At 47.9% G+C, this 26,224-nt stretch overlaps 1 protein-coding gene across 1 annotated transcript; it reads left to right on the top strand.

Annotated features, from left to right (window-relative positions):
* The first annotated feature begins 612 nt into the window (after positions 1 to 612).
* SCD5 (stearoyl-CoA desaturase 5) lies at positions 613 to 25,767 on the top strand. The gene is made up of 5 exons (XM_085058106.1): positions 613 to 939; positions 16,202 to 16,332; positions 20,542 to 20,747; positions 23,278 to 23,510; positions 24,046 to 25,767. Exons 1-5 carry the CDS (start codon positions 771 to 773, stop codon positions 24,234 to 24,236), a joined length of 930 nt encoding a protein of 309 aa, XP_084914232.1. The 5' UTR covers positions 613 to 770; the 3' UTR covers positions 24,237 to 25,767.
* The last annotated feature ends 457 nt before the right edge of the window (positions 25,768 to 26,224 follow it).

The raw sequence follows: 26,224 nt of genomic DNA, 5'->3' as shown, positions 1-26,224 counted from the left end.
GGCAGCTCTCGGTTCGCGTGGGCGCTGCCGATAGATATCCTCCCGCCTGCCTGGGAGCTTGTTTTCGGTGCCCACCTTGTCGCCCCAGACAGGCAAACTTTACCAACCACCTCTCCAACATCCGCTCCCCCCTAGCGCCGGCGGCATTTTTTATTTGATGGCACTATCTTCCAGAATTACACGCCGCCGGAACCCGCGTCTCCCGGGAGCCGGGCAGGCGGCGGGAGCGGAGCGGGGGAGGAGAGGTGCGGGCAGCGGCGGTGCGGGCAGGGACTGTGCGGGCAGGGACTGTGCGGGCAGGGACTGTGCGGGCAGGGACTGTGCGGGCAGCGGCAGCGCGGGCAGGGACTGTGCGGGCAGGGACTGTGCGGGCAGGGACTGTGCGGGCAGGGACTGTGCGGGCAGCGGCGGTGCGGGCAGGGACTGTGCTGGCAGGGACTGTGCGGGCAGGGAGCGCGGGCGCGCTGCCGCGGGGGCGCGCCGAGAGGCGGCCGCGGGCGGAGCCGGAGCCGCTGCCGGAGCCGCTGCCGGAGCCGGGCCGGGGGCGGAGCGGGCGGCCCGGGGCCACCATTGGCTGTCGCTATGCGGTCCCCGCGGCCGCCCCCCGCCCGTCCCCTCCGCGGTGCGGGGCGCAGCCGGCGGCGCGGCGGCTCCATGGAGGCGGCGGCGGCAGCAACAGATGCGGCGGCGGCGCGTCCCGGCCGCCCGTAGCCGCCGCGGGGCCGCGCTGAACCGGGGCCGCCGCCGCTCCCCAGCGCCCGGCCGGAGCCATGGCCGCGCCCCGGAGAGCGGCGGGCGGCGAGGCGGGCACGGCGGGCACGGCGGGCGGCGGGCAGGCCATCGTCTGGCGCAACGTGGTGCTCATGGGGCTGCTGCACCTGGGCGCCGTCTACGCGCTGAGCCTGGTGCCGCGGGCGCACATCCTCACCCTGCTCTGGGGTGAGTGCGGGATGCGCTACAGGTGGGGCGGGGGCTGCGGGCAGCGCGGGGCAGCGAGCGCGGCTCGGGATCCCTGTCCGCCCCGTGTTTACCGGCGCCGTGGCTTTTGTTCCCCAGCCCCCCCACTGGCCGCTCCCGGGATGCCAGCGCCTGCCGCGCCGGGCCCTCGGTTGCTGTAGAAACGGGAGGCGCTCTCCCTCCCTCCGGTTACATTGATCAGGTTTTTTAGTTACAAAGGGCCAGCCAGGCGCCGGTGTTTCGGTTTAAAGGTCTGAGAGAGGACGCGCCGGCAGTCCCTTTGCTGTTTCACCTTGTTACTTTGTGAACATCCACGTTTCTCTGCTCCGCTCGGGAGTGGAAAATCAGCTCGCCGTTTGTTTCTTGCGGACGGTGATACATCTTCGCGTTAGGGAAGATGTAAAAGTCGAGGAAGAGCCGTAAGGTGCTGGCACAGAGAAGATGAGCCCGGCTGTGCTTTTTGAGGTGAGATGGCTCGCAGTGTCTGTCCTGCTAGCCGTGAAAAGCCAAGGATTCGGTTTGGAAAGAGAATGTGAAATATAGCATCTTTCCTTCCGTTCTCTACACTGTGGTCCTCTTGTCTCCACAGGAGAGTGATGCTGGGAGAAGATGCTACATAGAAACACTGCAGTATTGTGCAAGGCTTGTCAGGATTTGTGAGACCAAATAGGTGGTGAATGTCAGCATCGCTATTCAGCAGGCTGAACTGTGTATTGAGTCATGTAAATCTCGGTGGACGAGAGGGTAAAAACTTGAGTGCTGCTTACAGCTGATGCAATTTCTTGGATAAAAAACCTGCTTTGGGGAGCTGTTGGGTGAGTGGAGGATATAAGCCTGTGACTCTTTAGTACAGAGGAAAGAAGGGTTTCTGCTGCAGAAACTCAGACATGGAATTTGGATTGTTAGGCTGTCATCGTTAGTGTGAGGTGACTCTTCAGAAGACCCAGCTAAATGCTTTAGAAGTCAGGTTTATTCCTTCTATTTGAAGAAGTCCTAAATCTTTTTTTCACAGGTTCAGCTTTTGATATTCAGTCTGTCTTAAACCTCCAGCAATCGCCACCATTGCTGCTTGCAGTTGGGAAATTAATCTTTCTGTCAATTACCATCCTCAGTTTCTGGGAACCTGGAGGGCACCAGCATTTGACTGGCTGCCTAGTTTGCACAATCCCTCACCTGGCTTGCTCATGACCAGAAGAGCTTTGTGGGGTGGTTGTGTTTTGCATAGTTTCCTTCTGTAAGCACTACTCCTCTCTCCTCCCTATTCCCGGTTGTGTTCAGGCTGATTTCATAGTTTACCTTGGCCACAGCTTGACGATCAGGGAGACCAGGAGAGCCTGTGGGAGCTGTGTGGCCAAAACACACAGCTTGTGATCTGCTTTCAATCCTTTTAGGTCCTGTTGTGTGCAGGCAGGTGGGCTTTCTTCTTCTGTTTTGCCTTTCCAAGAAGACAATTTGAAATCATCTCTGATTTCACTGTGCTTAATTACAAAAATCCCTGAGGCTGGAGTTGAAGGACAGAATTACCAATTCAGCCCACTGTCCTCCAAGGTATTTTTTCCTAGCTGAGATTAAACAGATGCTAAATAATAAACAGGTCTCAGTGACTTTGCAGCTTAATGCCTTTCCTTCAGAAAGTAAGAGCCTCTCATTTCTTGACATGGTTATTTTTAACAGCCAGCCTAAAGCAGACCACAGAGTTTTTACAGGAGTTTGCTGGGTGGTTTTTACAGGGGCTCCACAGCAGGGGGTGAGTGCACTGGCTCCAGCTGTCCTGGACAGCTGGACACTACGTGCCGCTCTGCCTGCTGCCAGTCCTGCTCCCCTCAGAAGTGGTGAGCAACATGAAAATACACACTCTCCTGCAGGATATATCAGACAAATTAGCTTGCTGTCACGCTGGTGACCTGTTTTTGAGGTCCTTCTGAGAGACTCAGGGTAGATAAAAAAGGTGGCTTTGCTTAAGTTAGCAAACTCACCTCTGTTCACTGTGCAAGGAGCCAAGCAGTAAAGCTGTGTTGGAAGGAAGAAGTGTCGATCAGATGCGTCCCTGAGCCTTCCCAGATCTCCACATCTCCTTCCCTGTGCAGATCAGCTGTGAGACTGCCTTTCTGTGGGCGCTGGCTGCCAGCCAGCCTTAGGAGCAGGGCTGGCATGCTGGCAAACTTGGGTGGATGTGGAGTGTAGTGTCAGGTAGTGCACGGATGTGTGTACGCTCAAGGGTGCAGATGGAGGAGCTGCAGCCTTCGTGCATCCCTCCATGGTTCCCTTTCTCTTCCCAAGCCTTCCTGGGACTCGGGAAGCTTCCCAGTGGTCCTGTGCAAGCCCTTGCATTGCTCTGCTCTGTGTTCCCCACCGCTGCTCCCCTGTGGACAAGCTGCAGGGACAAGTGTGCTGCGAGTGGGATGCCAGTGCTGGCTGTGACCTCCGTGGTGTCTGGCAGGAAGCCGACAGCTTCCCATGACTCACCACTGCCTGCTTGGCTTTTTACCTTCTCCTCCCCCAAGTTATCCACCTCTCCTTGTGTTCTCCCCTGGGGGAGGCCGGGTACAAACCCTCCCTCTGTGCAGGGCTCGCTTTCCTCCTTCCCTTCCCACCCCCGGAGGCAGCTGATGCAGCACTGATTGCAAAGTGGAGCTGAAATGCCACTGTGCCACCTAGAAAACAGCTGTTCAAGCCAAGCTGCCTGCTCGGCAGGGCTCATTTCCATTGGTAATTTATTGACATTTGTCCAGCTGTACATAATAGACAATGGGAAAATGCTGCCAAGGAAGGCTCAGCTGGTTGTTTACTCAGGATTATCTGTGCTCCTCTGTTCCTGTTGCCTCCCTCACCAGCACCTTGAGGCCCGTGCTGCAGCTTCCCACACCCCACGTGGAGCTAGGGTTGCACAGGAGATCCCAAACAGCATTCTGGGTGGTGCAGAACTGGGGATTTGAATTGGTGCCAAACCGGGAATTGGGTTATCTTTCAAGGGATGTACAGATAAGCTGGTTAAAACACAGGCTTTGGGGGCCATCCCGGTGTCTCTGTGGAATTTGATTTCATTCCAAGCTGAACAAAACCAATGAAATTACTCATGTCAAAATTTTCCATGAGCCGGGAGCTGCCTTGACCCAAGAGGCTTTGAGCAGCCCTGGGCTCTGCCCATGGGACAGCCATGCAAGCAGCTGAGCTGATTTGCAGTGTCCCCTGCTGCAGCAGCCCAGGCTCACTGGGAGCTCTTTCCCTGCTCTTTTCCAGCCTGACTTGTGGTTTGGTGCAGGGGTGTGTGGAGAAGACCCTGCTGCCTTCTCCCCAGTGCTCAGCACCACGGAGGTTTGAAGGGGAGGCATCACCATTCTCTCCACGAGGAGCTGAAGCAGGGTGGAAGCACTGCTGATGGGGCTGGGTGGGACAAGCATGCAGATTTCCCAGGAGTGAACTTGTGCAAAGGGGTGCTTGTGGCCAGCTGGGGCTGTGGTTTGCTGTTGTCCTCTTTTGGGCTGGACATGCTGCACCACCTTCCAGAGGGCACTTGGGAGGAAAATATACTCAGCTCATCCCCTATGATAGTAGCACGCCATTAAATAATGCTTCTTAACCAGGAACCTCCTTGCTCCAGCCAGATCCACCCTGTGGCAGTCCCAGTGAGGTTTATCTGTTTTGGTTTAGGAAAGCAAACTGAAAAACTGAAATCCTTGTACAGGGGGAAGTACCAGCATGTTTCCCTGCAGGGCCTGATGCTAGCAGCTGCTCGCTCTTTCTTTTGGTGGGCTCATGATAACTCCTTAAAGATTCCATCTGGGGGATCACGTGATTTTCTCAGATTTTGTTTGGAAAAAGGTGCTTTTTAGTCTTCACAGAGGGCTTGTGAGGGAATCCTTGAAGTAGCCAAATTAATTTTAGGAAATAGAGCTGCTACAAAAAAGATAGAGCTGTTTACCTGCTTTAAAAACTTTTATTCCAGGCTGCTGAAATAACTTGGAAAACTTGCACAAGCATGGCCACCCAGAAATCCCAAATCAGCAGGATGTGTTTGGCAGAGCTGCCTGAGCAATGAGTAGATGTTAGTTCACAGGCTGCTGCCTGGGCTTGGGAAGGAGGATGGCCTTGCCCTAATGGTGCTCATAGAGGAGGAGAGGCTTTTTGCTGTTGTTTTAGCAGCATTTAGGAGACGTTTTAGTGCTCCTGAGAGCGCCAGATTGCTCATATTTAGCCGTGGTAGGCCCTGTGCCATGATTATCCACAGCTTTCCCCGTGCAGGAGTGCTGCCTGGCTGGGAGTGCAGACAGAGCAGTGGTGCTGCCCAGCTGCAGCCCTGCTGGGATGCAAACTGCTCCCAGGCAAGAGTCTGGGTCCTGCCTGGGATGCCTGGATCCCTTCAGTAAAAGAGATTAAAGCAATTGTGTTCTTAGCACTTTGGGTTATCGCCTGTTTCTCAGGCTGCCTGGTAGGTAGCAGAGCTATGTAATGAGGCACAGGTTGCTGTTGTGCACTGCAGATGCAAGTTTTATTGGTCCTGCATGATTCCAAAGTCTTGGATATTCTTGAGTGCCACCTGCTGGCTTTTTAGTTATTAACTGGTTTTAGTCCCAAACCATTTCTATGCACGGCGTTGGAAACTCTGCTCAGACAGCTGTAAATAACAAAAATCCTAACCCCAGGGAAGTTTCCCTTGGTAGCTCTGTGGATGAAGGAGAGTGGAAATATTGTCTCTGTTTCACACACAGTGGAATGGAGACATTTGGTGGGAACTTCTCTGTCATTCCTGCTGCTGCTCTAGAGAGTGGTTATGCTCAGGTGATTTCTCTAGGCAAGTTTTTGGGTCAGGAAATAGGGAACAAATGCATTTATCTTGGATACTCAGTGGGAAGGGCTTAATGACCAGAAGGACCTTTCCTCACTTTACTCTCAAGGGTGATCTCCTGTCTGCTGCCTCTCAGAACAGCCCCAGCTGTGAGCAGGGAGCAGCTTTGGGAGATTTCTGTGCCATACAGGAGTCTGGCCTTGTTGTCCATCAGCCCTCAGTTGCACAATGCTTTCAGCAGTTCAAGACAGCAGCTGATGATGAGTGGAGAAGAGGTGGAGCATCAGAATGGTAATTCCATCTCTGAGGTGCACATCTGCACAGGGGAGTAGCCTTTCTTGTCTCCAGAGAAGTTTTGGATTGGCTTTTCCTCCCCTGGCCCATTTGAAAGCATGGTTTACAGCTGTTACTCTTAATAGCCAAGTTCTTGGCTTCTTCCTTCCCTCCTGGCATCAAGAGCTGAACTCCCATCCTCTCTGACAAGGACAAAGTCTTTTCTAAACAGTGTTTCTCTCCTTAAAAATGGGCTGAGCCCTGGAGCTGGGGGTGGCTGTAACACATCTGGGAATGGTGTGAGCTGTGTCCATGGCAGCGCTGGGGAACACACCCTCACACAGTGCACAGAGAGAACAGCAGCACGGAGCCACTCGGCTTGGAAAAGACCTCTAAGATCATCAAAAGCAACCATTAGCCTGCACTGCCAAGTCCACCACTAAACCACATCCCTGACTACTACACCTGCACATCTTTTAAATCCACCCAGGGATGGAGACTCCACCACTTCCCTGCACGGCCTGGTTGTGAACAGGTATGGATGGGTACATTCACATGAGGGTGTTCCTGGGTCTGTTCAGAATCCTGCTCTGAGATGATCTACTGTTGAGGACACTCCTGCCTCTCAGATGTTTTCCCCAGTATTCACTCCCCTCTTCTTTTAACTGTTGCTGGAGGTGGTTCCTTAAGGTCTTGTCTGTCACACTGTTCAGCTGTACGTGTTTTGTTCCTTATCCTGATCTTATCCCCAGTGCAATGGTGCTCTTGTGTTGTTTGCCTCTGTCCTGTGTGCTGCACATCACGTGGGCACTGTGAGCATGACAAAGGAATGGGGAAAAAATTCCCCTGTGTGTGCTGAGCCCCGGATGCATGCTGTGATCCTTTGGTCCTGTTGCTCTCAGGAGTGGGTTCAAGGCACTCCTGAAGAGTTCCTGAGCAGGGAAGCTGTTTGTGTTTGGACATTGGGATGCTCACCCAGCACAAGGCACTGCTGGGCTGCTCTGACCCATGCTGCAGGCAAGCCAGAAGAACCTCAAGCACTCTTTCCCTTTGATCTGCGTGATGAGGACAGAGATGACAACTGGATCCAGCAAAGGTAGAAATCCCTGTCTGAATTTGGGAGGATTGTCAGCATTTGGGCTGCCCCTGGCATTGTGGGCTTGAAGAGGCATCCCTGTAAAGCAGCCCCATGAAGGCAAGGTTTGTTGGCACCCCCAGAGCTGGCTGTGGCAAACACAAAAGCACAGCCAAAAGCCACAAAAGCATGAAGTGCCTTCTTTAGCCATGGTACACCAGCCCCTGAGCTGGTACAGGCAGCTCTGGGGAGTCACCAGGGATTTCTGGCTCTGGCTGTTTATCTGTGGTTACGTGTGCAGGTGGGGATGGCAGTATACAGGCTCTGAGAAGTTCCAGTGGATGAGTCAGGATGGACTGTTCTGCAGGAGAAGTCTCAAGAGAGTGACTGTATTGAATTTAACATGGCTCCTTATCTCTGCCACTCCACCTACCCTCCCTGCAGTCACACTTGCACTTGTAACTAATACTGATGTTATAATTGAAGCCACGCAATTCCTTGTGATCAGATTTTGTTTTTACCATGTAGGCTAACAATAAAATGTGCTGCCCCACTGGAGAGCTGAAACATTAACAATGACTGTGCTAAGTAAAGCAAAGCTGATGTGAAAAAGAGGGGAAGGCTGTTTGTGATGCTGGTGTTGGGAATCCTGTGTGCCTGCCATCCCTCTTGTGCAGGGATCTCAGTGCCAGGGGATAGGGATTTCTGGAGGATTTTTCTTGACACATTTTTGGACAGTGGCTTCTCAGAGGATGTTCAGAGTGCTTAGAGCTCACTGGGGGAGCAGAGCTGGGCTGGGGCAGAGCTGTTTGTGCTGGAGGGATGCAGTGAGGAGTCACTGGGGGAGCAAACATTTGGTGAGTGCCCCTGGGGAGCACCAGCCTGCCCACCACACTGGAGACAAAGGTCTCCTCGTCTAACCTGACCTACTGAGTCAGTTAGGGGCTTGTGCCTTCTAATTTTAATGAGGTTTCATGCTTGCAGCCCAACTCTGAGGCTCAAACTGCCAGGAGTGAAGTTTGGAAGAAGCCATTTTTGGCAACAGATTTTTCTCTGAGCTCTGTTTGGTTTTGGAAGGGAGAGGAATAGGTGTAGCAGCTGATGGCATATAAGTGAAGCAGACACAAAGCGTCTAGGTGAGCTGCAGTGATACAGAAGGAAACATCTGGGCTGTGAAGTCCTGAAAAGTCAAACCCATCAGATCTCTGCTTCAGTGGTCACTGGGAGAGCACTGGGTCAGAGCAGGGCATTCCCCTGCCATGTACCTGGTTCTGCACAGGGCAACCTTTGGCTTTGTCCCTTTTTGGACAGGGATGCTAAACAAGAATAACTAAACCTTCTTCCTTGGGGCAGAGCTGCCTGCTGAATGCAAGGCTCTGGGGTGCTGTGCTAATGGCTTAACCATGCTGTTTCCTTACTCTGTCCTTGAAAAAAAAGAGGTAAAATTGGCATTAATTCTGTGTTGGCATTTATAGAGCACTTAAAACCCACCAGAGCCCGAGTCAGTGTGCGGATTGAGGACAGCAGTGAGGTCACTGGGAGAGAAGTGAAATCTGCCCATGGTTTTGTGATGACGCAGGACCCATCTGAGCTGAGACAGGCTACACATAAGCATCAAAAATTTCAGAGAGACCAAAGCATCTCTCAGCCTTCTCTTTTGATCTAAAAATATGTATAAGCTGTTCGACATCTTAAGGCAATCTTCAGTTGCTGGTGAGTTTAGGGAATCTGTATTTCCTTCCTAGGGGAGTTCTAGCATCAGCTGGAATAATTGCTGTCAGCCACTGATTTCCATTGCTCTATTGGCTTTATTTATGTCACACTGGCTGAAGTTGTCAATATGAACATTTCTGCTATTCCAACCGGAATAAAGTCTTTTGTATACTCAGCCAAAAGTGCTGGCTCTGGGGAATGTTCCTGAAAATGCATACGCAGGCATGTGCATCCAGGCAGAGCCAGCCTGGATTTCATGAGCTGGTGATGGCAGGGCCAAGGGGATGTGATAGATGGCTTCTCCTGGAGCTCCACCACGGTACAGAGGGGCAGGAGCAGGGCAGCATCAGAAATCATCTTTGCAGCTCTGAAACTCTGCTTCCCCTTTGCCTTTGATGTGCTTCCTCTTATCTCTTTCTCTCTTGGCTCAATTTAGAGTCGCTCAGGGGATGTGAAGATCTAATTTTAGATGAAACTTTCTGGCCTGAGATTTCACATGTTTGGTCTCCACAGGAAAGCGCAGCTCCCCGTGAGAGCTGGCATGACCTGTATGGTGGGCAGCCCAGGGAATCAGTGCTGCTGCATGCCAGTGCTTTTTAATTCTCATCTGCTTGTTTGAATCCAGCCCAAGGAGCTTTTGATGCCAGCCTTTGATAGTTAGCAAGGCTCAGTGAGCAGAGGGTTGGCTAGCAGAGCAATGTTTCCTTCCCAGAGATCCCAGGGCCAGAGCACTAGCTCAACATTTCTTCTTGGCAGCAATTTAGGGACGAAGGTGAAAATTTCTTCCTCCTTAATAAATGTAGTTCCAGGTCAGGAAACAAGGCTTTTTTAGTAGGATACTGTGGGTTAAATGGTGTGTTACTGCTCCCTGGTGTCTCTTTGCTGTGGAGGAAGAGATCTCCAAGGTTTCCCTGTAGTTAAGCAGTAGAGATGTGCTGGGGAGCTAACATTTAATCTACATCTGAGAATGCTGTTTGTTGACCTTGGCCCTCCCACCAGTGCAGTGCATGACAACAACCAGCTTTTCTAACTGAGATGTTTGGAAAAACTCCTGGCCTGATTCGGGGTAGGAAAACTTTCCATTCTGAGGGCAGACATGGCATTTTAAGAAAATGTATCCCCAAGCTTGGCATTATTTAATGAAAGCATACAAAAGCATACCAGGCACTACAAAATTATTGGCTGCATTTTTGGTCTGAGCCCTGATGTTGAATCAGAAGAGAATCTTTTACCTCAGTCTGCATGTGTAGTGAAGTGGGGGATCTCCAAGGAGTTCAGAAGAGACCAGGCATAGTGAAGCTACTGAAATGGGTGGCAGTGCTGCCCTGAATTTCAGTAGGAATGGAGTTAGGCACCACTCAGCACTACTGGAAGTGCTTTCCCTGGTTTGGTCCTAAATCTGCTACTGAAGAACAGCAAAACCCCATGAGTGAGGAGGAGAAGGAAGATGCAGGATATTCAGAGGTAATTTAATTTTTAGAAAGGAAAAAAATCACCACTGGAAGTTACAGGAATGTTACATATTTATGGCAATCAGTCAGCTTTGCATGTCTGTGCTTGAATAACTTGCTGTTTGTATTTCTCATGCAGTTCTTGCAGCGTAATGGAAAACTTTGGGTTTGACTCATTTGGTTAGTAAAATTCCCTAATAAGCAATTTTTACCTGACTGAATAAGCACAGGATGCTGGTGTGGAAATGGACGAAAATTTCATGTCCATCCCTGTTATTTTTAGTCCTCAAATAGTTTTTTTAATACAAATAAATCAAGTTGTGGTATCCTTTTATATACAGGGAAGAAGAAAATGGCCTGTGCTAAGATTAAAATTTCTCATCAGCTTGCTTGAGACTTTGCTGGCTACTGTGGAGAGAGAATTTTCAGCAAATGGTGTCATGTCACGAGATGTCTTCATCATGAACAGCATTTTAAGGTCAGCTGTCTGCAGCTGCCCTCTTGTTGGAGAGGTAACAGATGTCTACAGGTGAAGCACAGCCCTTGCATTTGCTAATTTTAATTCCCCACGCAAAAGACTAATGGCTTTCTTTGCCATTAGAGTGATTAGAATTCACATCTTAGGAAATTACTCCTTCCTGGATCCATGGGATCTTGCCTCCTCGTCCTTGAACTGCTGGAGACACAGTGTGTGTTTGTAAAAACGTATATAAGCCTTTGCTGAGTGTAACTTTGGGTTGGGGCTGGGAATGCATCAACTCTTGTAGGCTAAACAGCACTGGGAATGTCATGACCCAGCAGTGGGACTGTCCTTTTGCACAGCTTTACCCAGCAGTGGGACCTCCCCCAGAACAGAGGGCTGTGTGCTTCTGAAGCTGTCCCCAAAAAGATGGCAGGAGAACAGGTAAGGCTTTTCCAAAACAGCAGCAGGAAGGTAAAGAGCAAGGAGCAGCTCCCTGAGCATGTACAGAATAACTCTGTGGGCTGGCTGGGAGTGGGGCTTTGCATCAGGGGTTGGCAGGAGGGGACAGCAGCCAGCACAGGACTAAATGGGGCTGATAGCCTCAGAACTAGACATGAAACCAAGGCCCTGACCCTTGGTGGCTATCCTGACCCAAGGTCTGTCACCCTCCTGGTCAGAGCAAATGTGATAACAACTCTGGGACAGCCTCCACTAATTACTTGCCTTGGTAATTACTTTTCACATGCTCTCTCTGCATAATGCCACATCTTGAAGTCCACACCATTTAAGTGTGCAGGCCGTGCTAGTACAGCAATAGCTGGACTGTGTTTACTTTTTTTTCTTTTTAATTTATCTTTTAATTATTTTATCTTTTAATTATTTTGTCTCTTCTGCATAGCAACTCCCCTTACCCCCTCTTAGAAGAAAGTATGGGGCTAAGTGAGCCACTGTTGTCACTTCACAAGGCCTGGGATCTGTCTTGTTTGAAGGGGTGAGCACTTTGCCCCGTGTGTTTTTCCCCATTGTTCATACTGGAGAGGCACTGGTGGTCTGGGAGTTTCTGCCCTGCTCCTGGCACTTGCTGTAATACACCCCAGTGCTGGCTGATGGAAGATGTGTCATCCCTTGACTTAAAACCAAGTCTGCATCAGGACCAGGAAAGCTTTTCTTACATGCTGCAACATGCAAATAAGCTCAAAGGTTCACAGAACTTGCCCAGTGCCAACGTGTGTTTGGAAAAAAGGGCTGTGGTGGGATCTGTGTTTGGAACAACTCAGACCAAACTGTGAGGAAGATGGCTCTCCAGGCCTGTGAAGGTTCAAAGTAGTCACCTTGCTGTGTTGAATGCAGTGTTCAAATCCCTGAGAAGGCAGTGGGAGCCACATGGGAGAGAGATGCCAGCAGTGGGGCTGGCAAGGGCTGATTCACTTCCCTGCTCCTGGCCCTGCTATCCCTCCTCTCCCTGCCACCCAAGCACAGGGATTGCAGCCACTGGGTGAGAGTTGGTGCCAGGCTCCGTGTGCTGCCACCCCATGGGAGCAACTGAGTGACATTATTCTGTGTTTTAAAGATGGTTTGTGTGTTGACTGTAGTGCTATTGTGAACGAGCAGTGGATTTTGTTTCACTGCTCCTATTTTCCTGCCTGATGTATTGTCCCTCTGAGCTAATTGTGATTTGCTCCATTGAGCTAGGCTGTGTTGGACATTGGTAACGTGTGGATAGCTGCTGTCCCACAGTGTCTGCTTGTCATCTGTGCTGAACAAGGATGTCCAGTCATCTCCACGCTTCCAGGAGCCAGCATTGTCTGGTCAGATATGCAGAGTGAGCCCGGTGATTGCTGAGCATCTTCTTTTGGTTGATTCATTTTTTTTATGACCAGATAAAAGTCAAAATCAATCTGTAATGTGCTGGATTCTCAAAAGATAAACACATATTATTCTAATGTTGTCCCAGGTTTCAGAAACATGAAAAGTTCTAATTTTGATATTCAGCATAAAACAGAATTGAAATTTTCAGGGGGTGAGATCTGCTCCAATTTAAGCAACCTCTTAGAGGAGAGGATCATTTCCTGATGCCTGTGAAGTAGATACAGACTGTGGCAACATCTACCATATCTTCATAAGAGGCCAGCTCCCTGGACACTGAGATTTTCAGAAGAGTTTGGCTCTGGGCTTAGTAAATGTTTTCTGGAAATCAGCTATGGGCATAATGAGTATTTCTGAAAAAGATGGCTCAAATGTTTTATGCTGTTGATTTCTCATCCATTTTTAAATGATTTGCCTTATATAGTTTCATTGCTTCTGTGTGGCAGTGAGGTGATACCTCTGCCTGCTGTTCAAAATCACACTGATGTCTTGCTGCCTTGTCATGTGGCCCTCTGGGAATATTTTATGAACTGTTGGTGATCCTCCTTTCAGGCTTCTGCTTCCCCAAGCTTCTCATCCTCATTGCAGATACCTGTCTCCAATTACTGCTCCCCAAACCACATTACTTTGCTTTGTCTTTACTTTGAGCCTTACTTTCCCTGTTTCTGCATGGATCCTCCCGTGTTTTCTTAGCTCTCTCACTGCTGCTCCAAATATAGCATCATCCACTGTTGTAATTAGTATGCTGTTTGCCTTTGTTTCAGGTCATTAATAAGAATGTTGAATAAAAATCTTCTGCCTATTGATTCTGGCATGTTCCCATAAATAGCATCTGTGCACAGGCACAGTATGTTGGAAGCCTAGCAACCCGCCAGCTCCCTGCTTGCACAGTGGTTTAACCTCGTGTGTCTTGTCTCTCTTGCATCCTCTCCCTGTGCCCTGGGTCCCTCTTGTCCTTTTGCACAGCTTTACCTGCTGTTTTCTCTTCCCCCTCTTCCTCTTTGTTCCCTCTTTCAAGTGGTTCTCCCTCTGCTCCAGTGCAGAAGCATTTTGCTTGTGCTGTGCTCTATGGAGTGAGCTCCTGGTGGGAAATGCTTCTGTCAGACCTTAGTGGAACATGTAGAGGATACATCTGGCTATTTTACCAGTTTCCTCTTTGTACATTAGCTATCCCCCTAAATGAAAAAGAAATATAACATGAATTGTTTGAATTCCAGGTTATTCATTGGTACTTTTCTTGTGGTTTTATTTTCCCCCACTTTTCCCTGCAATAAATATTATTTACTCTATTACTTAGGAGACCCGTTTAGCTACAGGTCTAAGAGGGTGTTTCAGTATAAGGGGGAATTGCTATTAACTGGCTGTAATCCTTCTGTGTTTCATTGACATTCACCCCCTACACACACTGCCACCCCCAGAAAGGAGACAGGTAGTCAAGCAGTGGCTTTTTTCTCATGTGCATGATTAATGTCAAATCAAATGGCTGGTAGTCGGATTTTTGGTTTGAGATCCTAATTTATTCTGCAAAGGAGAGCTTCAGACCTATTCCTTACATGGCAAATATCTGTCATCTTGGCTATTTATACAGTGGGAGTTAGTGGTCAAGTAATATTTTTGGGCACCCTTAATTGCTGTAAGAGTCACAGAATTTGCTGTCACTGAGCAATTCATTTGTCTGACAGGATTTGTTCCTGCTCTGACACTGAACCTCCAGAGTAATTTTATTTGTTTGTTTCTGGGGATGTTCCAGCCCTCAGGATTTATATTAGGAAGATTCTTGCTCTTATGATTCCTCCTCTGCAAAGCCAAAAAATAGGCATGTTGCGTGGGTATAAACCCCAGCTGTTTTCTTGATCACTTGAGCACTGCGGGAGTGGGCTAGGGCTGGCAAGTCCCTGGGGGACTGGAAAGGCCAGAGAGGATTGTCCCAGATTGTGTTCAGTGCAGATATTCCATATGGTCTGTTACCTACCATGCAGCCTCATTCTTAATGCTGGACAGAGACAGGAAGCAAAATCAATCCTCATATTGCATGTATCTCATTCTACCCATTTATCTTTCATTCTGGCTTTAAGCAATCATTCATGATTAAGATGGATGGATGCCCTTGAGAAGCACTTGGTCAATTAAATGATCTATTGCTTTGAAGTGGGAGAAAAGCCCCCTTGTGCTTTAAGAAAGCAAAGAAACTGCTGAAGATGGGAGATTTCAGCCCATGACTAGCAGGAGGTTAACCAATCATAAAGCCCACAGAAAATATGTTCTTGTAATGATTCAGGACTCTAACCTTAATATTTTTATGTTAGCTGGATAATGTCAGTATTCTGTGTGTCACAGATCTGTTCCCACAATTACAGTCATTTGGAAGGCTTTATTTAGTGATGTTTCTGCACAGCTCAACATCACACACAGAAAATGGCAGGATAGTTTTTCCCTGATTTTGTACAAGTCCAAACGTTTGCTCTAACAAGGCATATGCAAGAACTGCAAGACTGCAGTGGAGACTGGAGTGTGAGGAGTTTGGTGTCAGCATTTTTACTGATCTGAGAGTAATCTGTAAATTCAGCAAAATCTGTAGATAATGTGCAGAGAGAATTCATTATTTTAGTTCATTTCTGTACCTCCCTTCAGGAGGGTAGAAATTTTAATTTCAGGATAGACTTCCGTGCACTGGACGTAACTGCACAAAGGAGCCTTTTCCAGGAGTACCATGAGCACTCAGCCTGCTGAAAATCAGAATTGTCTCTTCAGTGATGGCATCCAAAGCAGGTTTTAGAGAGGCATCATCTTTACTGGGACCAGTCTGACTCCAGTTGTTTGTTGCATCTTGTGAGAAAGGCTTTGGTTTGCTGTACCGGAGATGGACAGGGATTTTGGCCATGAACATAATGGAAAGCAGTTTGGGTAAATCTGTTTTTGATGGATCTACCAGTGGGGTGGAAAAAGTCCATTTGCTTCTTCAGTCTGCAGGGGTGACAACAATCAACATGAAATATGGTTGCTGTTACTTCCCCAAATATCTTTCTATTATATTTTCTCTGAGATGCTGCAATTTCAAGCACTGTGAGCTGGGAGTTGACAGAGGGACACAGCAGACACACACCTACATATACATTTGTTTTCTTTTTGCAAAGACAAATGTTGTACCTTGCACAGTGGGAAAAGCAGACTGTGAATTCCTGTCTAACAGGGTTCCCTGCTGGACAGACTCTTGTGCAGACACAAGTAGAAAACCCCTTTCTGGGGATCGCATTTTCCCTATTTGTTCTGGTAACTCTGTTTAGGTATTTGAAATAGGCTGTTTTACCCAAAATATCTCTGTGTGTGTAGGGTGGCAGGGAGCCTTGGCTAAGCAACACATTGCTGCAGATGGTGTAAATGAATTAGAAGTTGTCCTGCAATATTCTTACTGTTTGAATCTGCTCTTGTTTTAATTTTGCACTTGCAACATGAGCCTGTCCCCTTGAGGCACAGGGTGTGTGAGGCAGAGGTGGGCTGAGAATGTCACCTCCCTGCAGGTGTTAGTATGCAGGACAAGGAGCATCTTTGCACCCAAGAGAGCAAGAATGTCAGCTGGCCCCGTGGCACACCCTGTGTTGTGTTTTTGTGTCTTTCAGCATATTTCTGTTTCCTGATGACGGCTCTGGGTGTGACAGCTGGTGCACATCGCCTGTGGAGCCACCGTTCCTACAAAGCCAAGCTGCCTTTGAGGATCTTTCTGGCTGCAGCTAACTCCATGGCTTTCCAGGTGGGATTGTGTTGCTTGTTCAGATTCTTGGCCTCCAGGCAGCTCTCCCTGCTGTGCAGGGATCCCCTCAGCTTAGAAACAGCAAAATAAAGAAAAAAAAAAAATACTGGCAGAACGACAGAAAGACATTTATTTGCTGTAACACATTCTGCTGGCTCAGGGGATGCAGAGCCCCTCACCATCCACGTAACAACATGCACCAGATAGAGCAGGAGCAATACTTACTTAAGGACCAAGCTGAACGTGACCAAGTCAGAAGCTCAGCACCCCAGCAGCTGATCTGTGGCACAGGTCAGGCCCCACACTCCACAGGACAACATTGGAGGCTTTTTATAAGGGCCAACTTGATGCAAATGGGTCTGTGTAACCAAGTGTCTGTTCACCCAGGCAGTTGGAGACTTTGTGCCCAGATAGGAGAGCAGGCGTCCTTTCACAATCTTAATTTATCTCTGTTTTATGCAGTGTTTTCCACCAGCCAAATTCAAATATATTTGCGAAGAAGTGTGTTACTAGCTCTGTGCTTACTGTCTCAGAGGTAGGCAGTCTTAGAGCACAGAAACACTTGTGTAACACCCAGCTGGTTGTAGGAGTTAGCCCTGAACCAGGATCATCTCCGTGTGAATTTTGTTCCTCCTCTGGCTGGTAAGGGTAGAGACAGGAACCTGCACTAACATTAAACTTACTGAGCTTGGCTGCCATAACCCCTTGTGGCACCAAGTACCATGTGTGAGTTGTGCCCTGAGTTTTCAGCTTTTTCCCTTCAATCTGGTTGGTTGACTTTTTGTTAATGGACCTTGACAGAGAATGAAGAGTCCCTTTATCTACTTCTGTACTGCTCATTTATCAGACTTGATTTTGTTTTTAAAGAAAGAATTAATTAGTTAGCACCTCTATGCATTACAAAGAGCACAATGCTTTTGCTTGAAAATGAAAATGTGTCCATTTTGACTGTAATCTTTCTTTATTCTGAACCATTTCCCATCTGCTGCTTGGTTCCTTGCAGAGCTTTGCAAGCCCTTTGTTGAGTGTGTTCAACAACTGGTTTGAGTTTTGAGAAGCCCCTGGTACTGTCTCCCTGTTGCACAGCTGATCTTATCTTTCACAAGTAATTTAAATGAATGCATAGAGCTGCTTGCAGTGAGGCTGCACACAGGGATTGCATTGCATTCTGCTCCCCTGTTGCTATGGATTTTGCTCTCAGCTGCATGGGCCTCGTCACTGCTTTTGTCTGAGGACACGGCGTGGTTCTGAGGCAGGGAAGTACTTCAAAGCAGCTTCAAGCCACCTTTGTGCCCTTCATACCTGAAATAAGATGAAAGGCCAAATTGCCCACTCAAAGTTTGAAGTAGTCTGAAGCTGCTCCTAATTACCATGACATCCATTGCCCTTAAAGGCTCTTTCCACCACCACAGACAGACAGTGAGGGATGAGTTTTCAGGTCCATCTCCTTCACGCTGGCTGTGAAAGGAAGAGATAGCATTGGAGATGCATACAGCATCCCTGGATGCTAAATAATGAGGATATATTCAGAATTCTTGAAGGGCAGGGGAAACAAACTTGGCTGTAGAGTTTTAACGTGATGCTGCCCGGGCTGTGACATGCTGTACCCCTCTGGAATACCATCAGATGCAGCCATTTTTGCCGTGTTGCCTTGTGGATTTTTTTATGATTGGAGCATGCTGAGCTGTGTTTCTTCTCTCCATCCAGAATGAAGCTCTCACAATTTTGAAAGACTGTGCTTCTTGCTGTCACTTGTCTGTTTCAGACATAGGTAATACCTGCTTATTGATCTCCTAGTATTTAAGTGCCAGCAGCTCAGCTGGGCTGGGCTGGTGTCACCTCTGTGGCACAATCTCTGTTTGTGCTGGGTGCATCTGCCCACAGCAGGAGTGTGGAATGGTGGCACAGGAATCTGTGTCAGCACACAGAGACTGCCACACAGCCCAGTCTACTGGCATGTTTCAGTCTGCAGGTTCATTAAGGGACCTGCTAATGAAACCTCATGTCTGCTTCACTGTCACACAGCATGATGCTGTTGCTCTCTGCTTCAGAAGGGATTTCACCCCTGTGTTCACCCAAAACTTGATCAAAAGGGATGTCTTCCTGAAAAATGGTTGCTATTAATACACTCCGAGCATATTTACACATGCTGTGCTCCAGTTCTTGGTGTATTCATTGTCAACAGTTCTGGCCTCAGGACTTATTTCCTCTTAGCTTTTGTGGTTTTTAATTAGATGCAATTCAGTTGTTTCACAGCTTCCTAACCCTTTCATCTGGGGAATCATGTTTGTTTTTTGCCAGCTCTGCAGGCATTTGCTGTGGCATGAAAAGCCGAGTCAATTTCTCACAGTATCATTGCTTTTCCTGGTTATCTGCTGTCCCACAAATGACTTTATCAACTGCTCTTGTGACAAAATGATCAATAGTCTCACTTGAAAAATTATTTCTAGTTAAGAAAGAGGACCTTTTCTAAATGTGCTTCTCGCATAACCCTGTTTTATTTTTAAATTACTTCATGTTGACATTTTCCAGTCATATAGATATTCCCACTGAAGCCACTTGAAGCAATGAAGAGGTTTTCATTCCTTCTGATTTCTCTGTAGGAAGGTAGAAGCCTCCCCTTGTTCTCATTGAGGACTTTGGTGACTTCCTTTGCTTTTTTGCAGTTTACTTTGTTTTCTCATGCAGTGGGATAGTTAAGGTGCAACACACTGGAGCACTGGCAAGGGGCTGATCTTTGCTGCCTCCTCTCAATGTCTTAGATGGGTCAGTGCTTCAAAAAAAGTCCCCCTCATCCCCAGCCCACTGCCAGCATCATTGTGTTCATTACATGGCAACAGTAGAGCACAACTGAATGCAGTGTAGCAGAGATGTTTCCAGGGCTTTTGTTCCTCACTTGTCCCTGGTGTGCTCTTGCAGGCAGAGAGCATTTTTGCAAAGCTGAAATTGGATGTGGAGCCATTTGGGCTGGATTCTTTAGCTGCCCTTTGCAGTTGTTCCCAGAGTTCCCTCAGTGCTTTTTCTCAAACGTTGATAGCTGAAAGAAAGAGCAATGATTTCTGCAGTGCTTTCAGCACAGGGCTTTTGCCTCTCAAAATACAGGCATGCACAACTGTCATTATCCAGTGCTTGCTGTGTCCTGGGGTGTACTGAGTGCCCAGATGGGTGGTGTCCTGCTCTTCCTTCAGAGACACTGCAAATGGTTTGCTCAGTTCTGCTGGGGGCAAAGCTGCTGTGCTTGGTAGCTGTGGGTGCTGTTCCTAAGAGTAACTCAAGCTTTTCCTTCCTTGGGAATTTCTGCTTGGGTACCTCCCTGACTGTGCAGAGATGGAAATAGCACCCTCTGCTAAGAACTCTCTGATTGAAGATCATGTTCCTTTGGATCTGAGCATCAAGTGACATTTCCATGTTTTGGTGCTGGTGTTGAGCAATTCAAGTCATAGATGAGTGTGTGGCCTGAGGTTTGTGAGTGCTGAATGTTCTTATAGTGCCCTGCACTAGTAGCTCAGCACCACTGCAAATGCCACCAGTTTAGTCCAGTGCATCCTGCAGAGCAAACTGGGAGGCTGAATTCCCTTCAGCTGAGTGAACTTTATGGATCCAAGTGTGAAACTGTGGTCCAGCCCTTCCTCCCTGCAATCCCCATGATTCCATTTACAGCCATAAGGCATTTCAGTGTCATGCTGTTCACTACAGTAGTTGCAGTGATCCACAAGCTCTGTCCCATTTTCAGTGCTGTGTTTGTGCCTGGAGGGAACCAGCTGAGAAAGAGGATGCCAGAAGTGAGAGCCTCTGTACAGTACTCCCCTGAAAATAAATATACACAATTCTCCATAGCACAGAATTAAAACAACAGTGTAAACATGTGTGTACCCAGTCCCTGCAGCCCAGCCTCAGACACCCAGGGCAGACAGATGATGGTAACTCGGACAGCAAATACCCAGGGAGAACACAGGACCAGGCTGCAACAGCCATTTCCAGCCCTGAGACTTGTCCAGTCTGTGTCACCAGTTCCCAGAGCAGGTCCTGTTCTGTGTGGGGACTGTCAGCAGAGGTGTGATGGGCTGGCTGGCCGCAAAGCTGCCTGTTTTAGCCAGCAGCCTTTTCTGAGGAGCATCAGAGAGACACTTGTTGCTGTTACTGTGTGTGGGATGACTGAGCTTGTAGTGCCTGGCCCTCTCCTCTCAGCCCACCCCATTTTTTGTGCAGAATGACATCTATGAGTGGAGCAGAGACCACCGCGTGCACCACAAGTACTCGGAGACGGACGCAGACCCTCACAACGCCCGCCGCGGCTTCTTCTTCTCCCACATCGGCTGGCTCTTCGTGCGCAAGCACCGCGACGTCATCGAGAAGGGCAGGAAGCTGGATTTCACCGACCTGCTCGATGACCCTGTCGTCAGGTTCCAAAGAAAGTGAGTGCAAGCGCTGCGTCCTGATGGGAGCTGGGGCTGGAGAGATCCTTATTTATCCTCGTTCCTTATTTTCGTCGTTTCCGTTTCTTCCCCGAAATGTCCCTGCCGCCTTGGCTTCAAGTGCTGCGCTGCCTTCCCTCTGGCCCCCACTATTCCCATGTGGCTGACACTTGTCCTCACCCTGTCCTTGTCCCTCTGCTCTCCCAAAAAGCCAGGGCTGGTTATGAAAACAGCTGTGGCAGAAGTTGCTCGGATCTTGGCCTTCTTCTTTGATGATAGGAGCAAACTCTGCAATCGCTAATTGCCTGAACACGGAAGTGCACATTTCACTCTGCAAAGTAATTTTTGGCACCCTGGGCCAGTGCAGGCCAAGTGCCTCCTCTCCCGAGGCTGCCATTCTATTCAGGATTAATTATCTCCCTTGAGGGTTAGCACAGTGCTAGCTGGGTTTGCTCCACACTGTGTGAGAGCTGGGAATTGAGCAACATCCTTTGTGCTCTCTCTGAGTACCTGTGTTTTAGGCACAAGAACACTTTCTGCTTGCAAGCATTTCATCCAGGCACTTTGGAAAATTGCTTAAGGCCATTTCTGTGTGTTTTCTGAGTGAGGGGAGCAGTCAGTTGAGTCCAAAAATCAGGTTTTTTTTCTGCGAGTGCACAGATTTCTCTAATGCAAAATATTACCCTCATAATGGAAATCTTCCAGTAATGAGGAATAGCTCCCTCCACATATGGTTGCTTTTGCTCGTTCCTCAGCTGGCAGTGCCTGTTTGCAACAGCTCCCTTGCAGATTGCTGCACCTCTTCTTGGTTATTACCTTTTCCAAGACAACAGCATCCCATGAGAAGTAGGCTGTACTGCTTTGGTCATGCTGCAAAGGTTGTGTAGTGAAAAAGTATGTTTGTCTGAGCAAATGTCTTTGCTCTGGATTTGGATTTAGGACTTTGTCCCTTATCTAGAAATCAGAATTCAGGTTTCTCCTTTCTACTAGGTTGCAGTGTTGGGGTTTTTTTGACAGCATGGGAAATCTAGCAGGTCAGATCAGTAAAAATTATAATAAATCCTTCTTGTCACGTTTTGTTTTAAGGCCAAAATTGTTAGCTTTGCTGAATGTAGTAGTGCTGCTGAGTTGTGGACGAGGCACCACTCAGTCAGTTTAAAACCACATCACTTCAGCTGAAATCACAGTACTGCTCCAGGCACATCTGACAGCAAAACCTCCCCTCTGTGAATAATGGAGCAATAATCCTGCAAGGGATGTGAGAGAGGAGCTCACAGGTGAAGTGTCTCCATTACAAAGTTTTCATGTGGAGAAAGCAGCACTGTCCCCCAAGCATGTGTTGAGGCATTGATTCCCCTGCATTCCAGGTAAGGAGGTTTCTCACTCCAAGGTGGATGTTTCAGTCAAAGGGAGACAATGTACTCAATGCTTGTTCAGATGGGAGATTTCAAGACTTCAGTCTGGGCTTCTTGCATTTTGCAGAATAGTTTTACTTGGTGCCTGATAAGCTGTTTTCATATTTTAGTCTATCTCCCCAGAGTGGTAGAGGCTTTGAACTTTGAAGGAGTTTTCTGGACTGTAAAGTATTTTTCTCCTCCAGCTCTGCTTCAATCTTGGCCTTGAATTGGAGAGGTTTGCAAACTTTATCTGAAGTCAGTTATACGAGTGGGCAATTATTTGTTATCTTTGGTGGAGCAAAGAAAGGGAACTTGTTTCCTCGGAGGGCCTTAGCTCAGATAAGTGAGGATAGAGTTCTGTGAGAGAGCTGAGGAATGCTCTCTTTCCACCATGGCTGGTAGAGCTGCAGACCTCCTTCTAGAGCCCAGCATGTGAGGCACAACCTCCAAACAACAACAAAATATTTCAAGCAAAGAACTTGCAAAGCAAGAGGTTGATTTATTTCATACACAAGATGATCAAAACTAGCTCATGTGTTACAGATGAGAACTGTGTTCATGGAAACTTCTTTTCTTTCAAAAATACTGCTAATATTAACATTTTTCCAATCCTTTGTGGGTTTTAATTGAAAACTGTTTGTTTTTGTCAAAGAAAAATGACAGTTCTTCCTATCTGAGAACCTTTCAGCAAATGCAGAGCTTTAATAACTGTTTAATAAATCCAAACTGTCACTGTTGAGCCTCTAGCAGAGAAAGAAGGTCTAGGTTCAAAGTGTGGCATCCGGAAGAAGGTTTTATTATTTAATTCCATCTTATATAGACTTTTCAAAGGTCACCTAGATTGGTCAGTTCGAAGCCTCCCCCTAGGCCTGATTGGCCAGGCCTGAACTATCCACATCCCAAGAAACTGTTTTTAATAACATCCAAACTTTATTTATAAAACGCAGGAAGAAGAGAGAGAATAATTCTCATGGGAAAGGTCTGTGCTAGCCACACCAAACCCTGTTTTTCCTCATCCCTTCCAGAAAACTCAACAAAAGCAGGGCTCTATTTTAAACCTGCCATACAGGCACCAACAAGACGGGTCTCACTCTGCATTCCTTTTTTTCCTCCTCACCTCGTAACTCCTGCAGGTATTACAAGAGCTCCGTTGTGCTGATGTGCTTTGTGATCCCCACCTTCGTGCCGTGGTACCTGTGGGGCGAGAGCCTGTGGAATGCCTACTTCCTGGCCTCCATCCTGAGGTACACCATCTCCCTGAATGTCACCTGGCTGGTCAACAGCGCTGCCCACATGTATGGCAATCGCCCCTATGACAAGAACATCAACCCCAGGCAGAACACCCTGGTCACCCTGGGAGCCATTGGTGAGTGCTGCAGCCCTGGGCACAGCTCTGCACGCTCGGAGTGGTGTGCCAGCCTGGTTCACCCTGGCTGGGCCTCTGGGTGCCTGTGGCTCTTGGAGGCAGGGTTTGGAGGGGGCTGGGGCTTGTGCATCCTAGAGGAAGGTGGCCCTGTTCTGCTGATGGTGCCCATGTTGGAATAACACCATATAGTCTCTGGGGAGGGAGGTGTTAGCACCCAGCAGCAGCCTCTGCTCAGCAGATAGTGCAGCAGAAGTGAGTGACCCCACTTCTCACCCAGCTGGGTGTCTCCCCTCTTGAAGCACTTGTGATTTTCTTCCCTGGGCATAAGGCGTGGGACATGTCCCTTCCTACTGGGAGGAAAAGCCCCACTGAAATGGAGTCTGGTTTGGGTCTGCCCCAGAGGCCTGGGGAGGAGCACAACCTCCACTGGATGCAAGACTTGGGAAGTGGGTGTAGAAGCGTTGCAGCCGAGCGTGTTCCTGTGTTGACAAAAGTGCCAGCCACGAGGTCTGTAAACTCCCTCTCTGTTCTCCAGGTGAGGGTTTCCACAACTACCACCACACCTTCCCATTCGACTACTCAGCCAGTGAGCTGGGCTTGAAGTTCAACCCCACCACGTGGTTCATTGACTTCATGTTTTGGCTGGGGCTGGTCACTGACCGCAAGCAGGCTCCCAAGGAGATGATCCAGGCTCGCAAGGAAAGGACTGGAGATGGCAGTGCCTGAGGAGTGACGCTTCGCTGTGCCGGCGCCGCTGTCCACGTGGCTGGCTGGGTGTGTGTGTGCAACCCTGTGCCTGTGGTGGATTTACCTCTGGGTTAAATCAATATTTTGTTCCAGATCAGTTGGGCTGAATTTGTTCCACAGAAACTGATTCAGCCGCAGCTTTTGGTTTTTTTTTTTTACGTTATTAGCTGTCTTATGTCTGAACTTAAGACTATTAAGTGTAAAAATGTTATATATTATTTAATATTGCAGTTAAACGGGAGAGAGGTTTGATTTTAGTCACTGTAGTTCATGTCTGAGATTCGTTGTAATTTGCTTGTTCATGGTAAGCGTTGGCAGGTTGAAGGAACTAACTGTCCTTTCCAAGTGCAGTTAGGGGAGATTTTTGTTCCTACTGCTAATCCAAAATGCTTTTGAGGCGCATCTTTCGGGGGGATGGGGCAGGGCCCAGTGTGCTGTGTCAGCTGCATACTCGTGGAAAGGACAGTAACACCACTGACAAAAACCAGTATGTCCAAGGGGAAAAATCACCCTCAATTTAGTTAGATGTTAGTTTGGAAACCTGCTTTCTTCTTTTCATTAGCCCTGTTAGCCAGCCCAGTGCACCGCTGTCTTTGCTAAATATGAAAACCATTTATTGCTGAGCAGGCTTTTGTGTTGAAGATTAGTCTCTATACAGGCCAAAATACCAACTGATGCTGTATTGAGGTGGTTCCTTTGTTGTCACACATACATTGTAATTGTAAATGTATAGAGCTCAACCATGTCTTAAGCCAAATAAAGCTTCGGTTTCAATGTTGGGAGACCTAAGTCATATTCTAATCAGTCATGGCCATCGATGCATGCATGTTTTAGCTCCTTTTGCACAAGAGGCCTCTTAATTTCTTTTTCTGCCTTTGACTAGTGGGTCTTAGAAAACTGACCTTTAAGTCAGAGCCTGTACTAATATTTCAGCTGCATGCAACATCCATTAGTTTCTGAGCAAAATTATTAAAGACAGTTATGTAGCTTCTGAATTTTAACAGTTGCCTTGCTTAACCAAAATAAAAAGAAAAAAAGAAAAAAAAGAAAAAAAGGAAAAAATATTAAAAAAAAGGCATGTGGATTTAATGGGACATATAGCCCTTTGTGTTAGATATTAGCCAGTGCAGGAGAGAGGCTTTGTACTGTCAGCACTGGAGCACTTTTGAAGATAGAGGGCATGATTTTCATTTATAAAGAAGGTCACTGCCTTGCCCCTCAGAGAGGGAGTGCCTGTTTCCCAGCCACACAGCCCCACGCCCTGGGCAAGGCAGGGATCTGAAGATAACTGAGACTCAGGCCCAGATATTTTCAGGAAAGATGCAAAAGTGGGGGAAAAAAAATAAAATGGTTTCTTTTTTGTTCTGTTTCTTGTTTTTCAGATGATGCCATATAATATAAAAGAGTTGTCTTTATTCTGTCTTTCATCCAGCAGGTGTTTTAAAAGTGTTATTTTGCCATTAATGATGTGTAAACTCTTGAGTGATTTACAATAAACAGTTATGAGTTAGACTGGCCACTGTGTTTAATTTTGAAACATCTCCCAAAGCGAAAGGCTTTGTGCATCACACATCAGAATTACAGCAGTGTTTCATTTGGCATTTCCAGCTATGCATTTGGTGCAGCTCAAAATACCTTCCCCCTCAGCATTTCTGAATGTCAGGGGAAGAGGAAGCTGTCAAATGGAAGGGCACCAAGAGATTTGATTACTTTGGGCTTCCTAGCCAAACTGATAGAGGGGGAAAAGCAACTGGAAGCTGACAAAAACTGGAAAGGAGACTGTGGTGAGCTCTTGCACATGAAAATTCCAATTTTATAGAAAAATACCAACCCAGTGTGACTGCAGGACAACACTTTGGCCAAAAATATTAAATAATTTATTTACATTTTGCTGTAATTTCTCTTTGTTTCTGCTGAGATGTGCCTGAAGACCCGGGTGTGCCTGAAGATGTGTTTTGATGTGCATT

This window comes from Lichenostomus cassidix, chromosome 4 (assembly GCF_008360975.1).
Source record: "Lichenostomus cassidix isolate B80296 chromosome 4, HeHo_3.0, whole genome shotgun sequence".
NCBI classification, from domain to species: domain Eukaryota; kingdom Metazoa; phylum Chordata; class Aves; order Passeriformes; family Meliphagidae; genus Lichenostomus; species Lichenostomus cassidix.
This window is presented reverse-complemented; position numbering and strand designations above follow the sequence as displayed.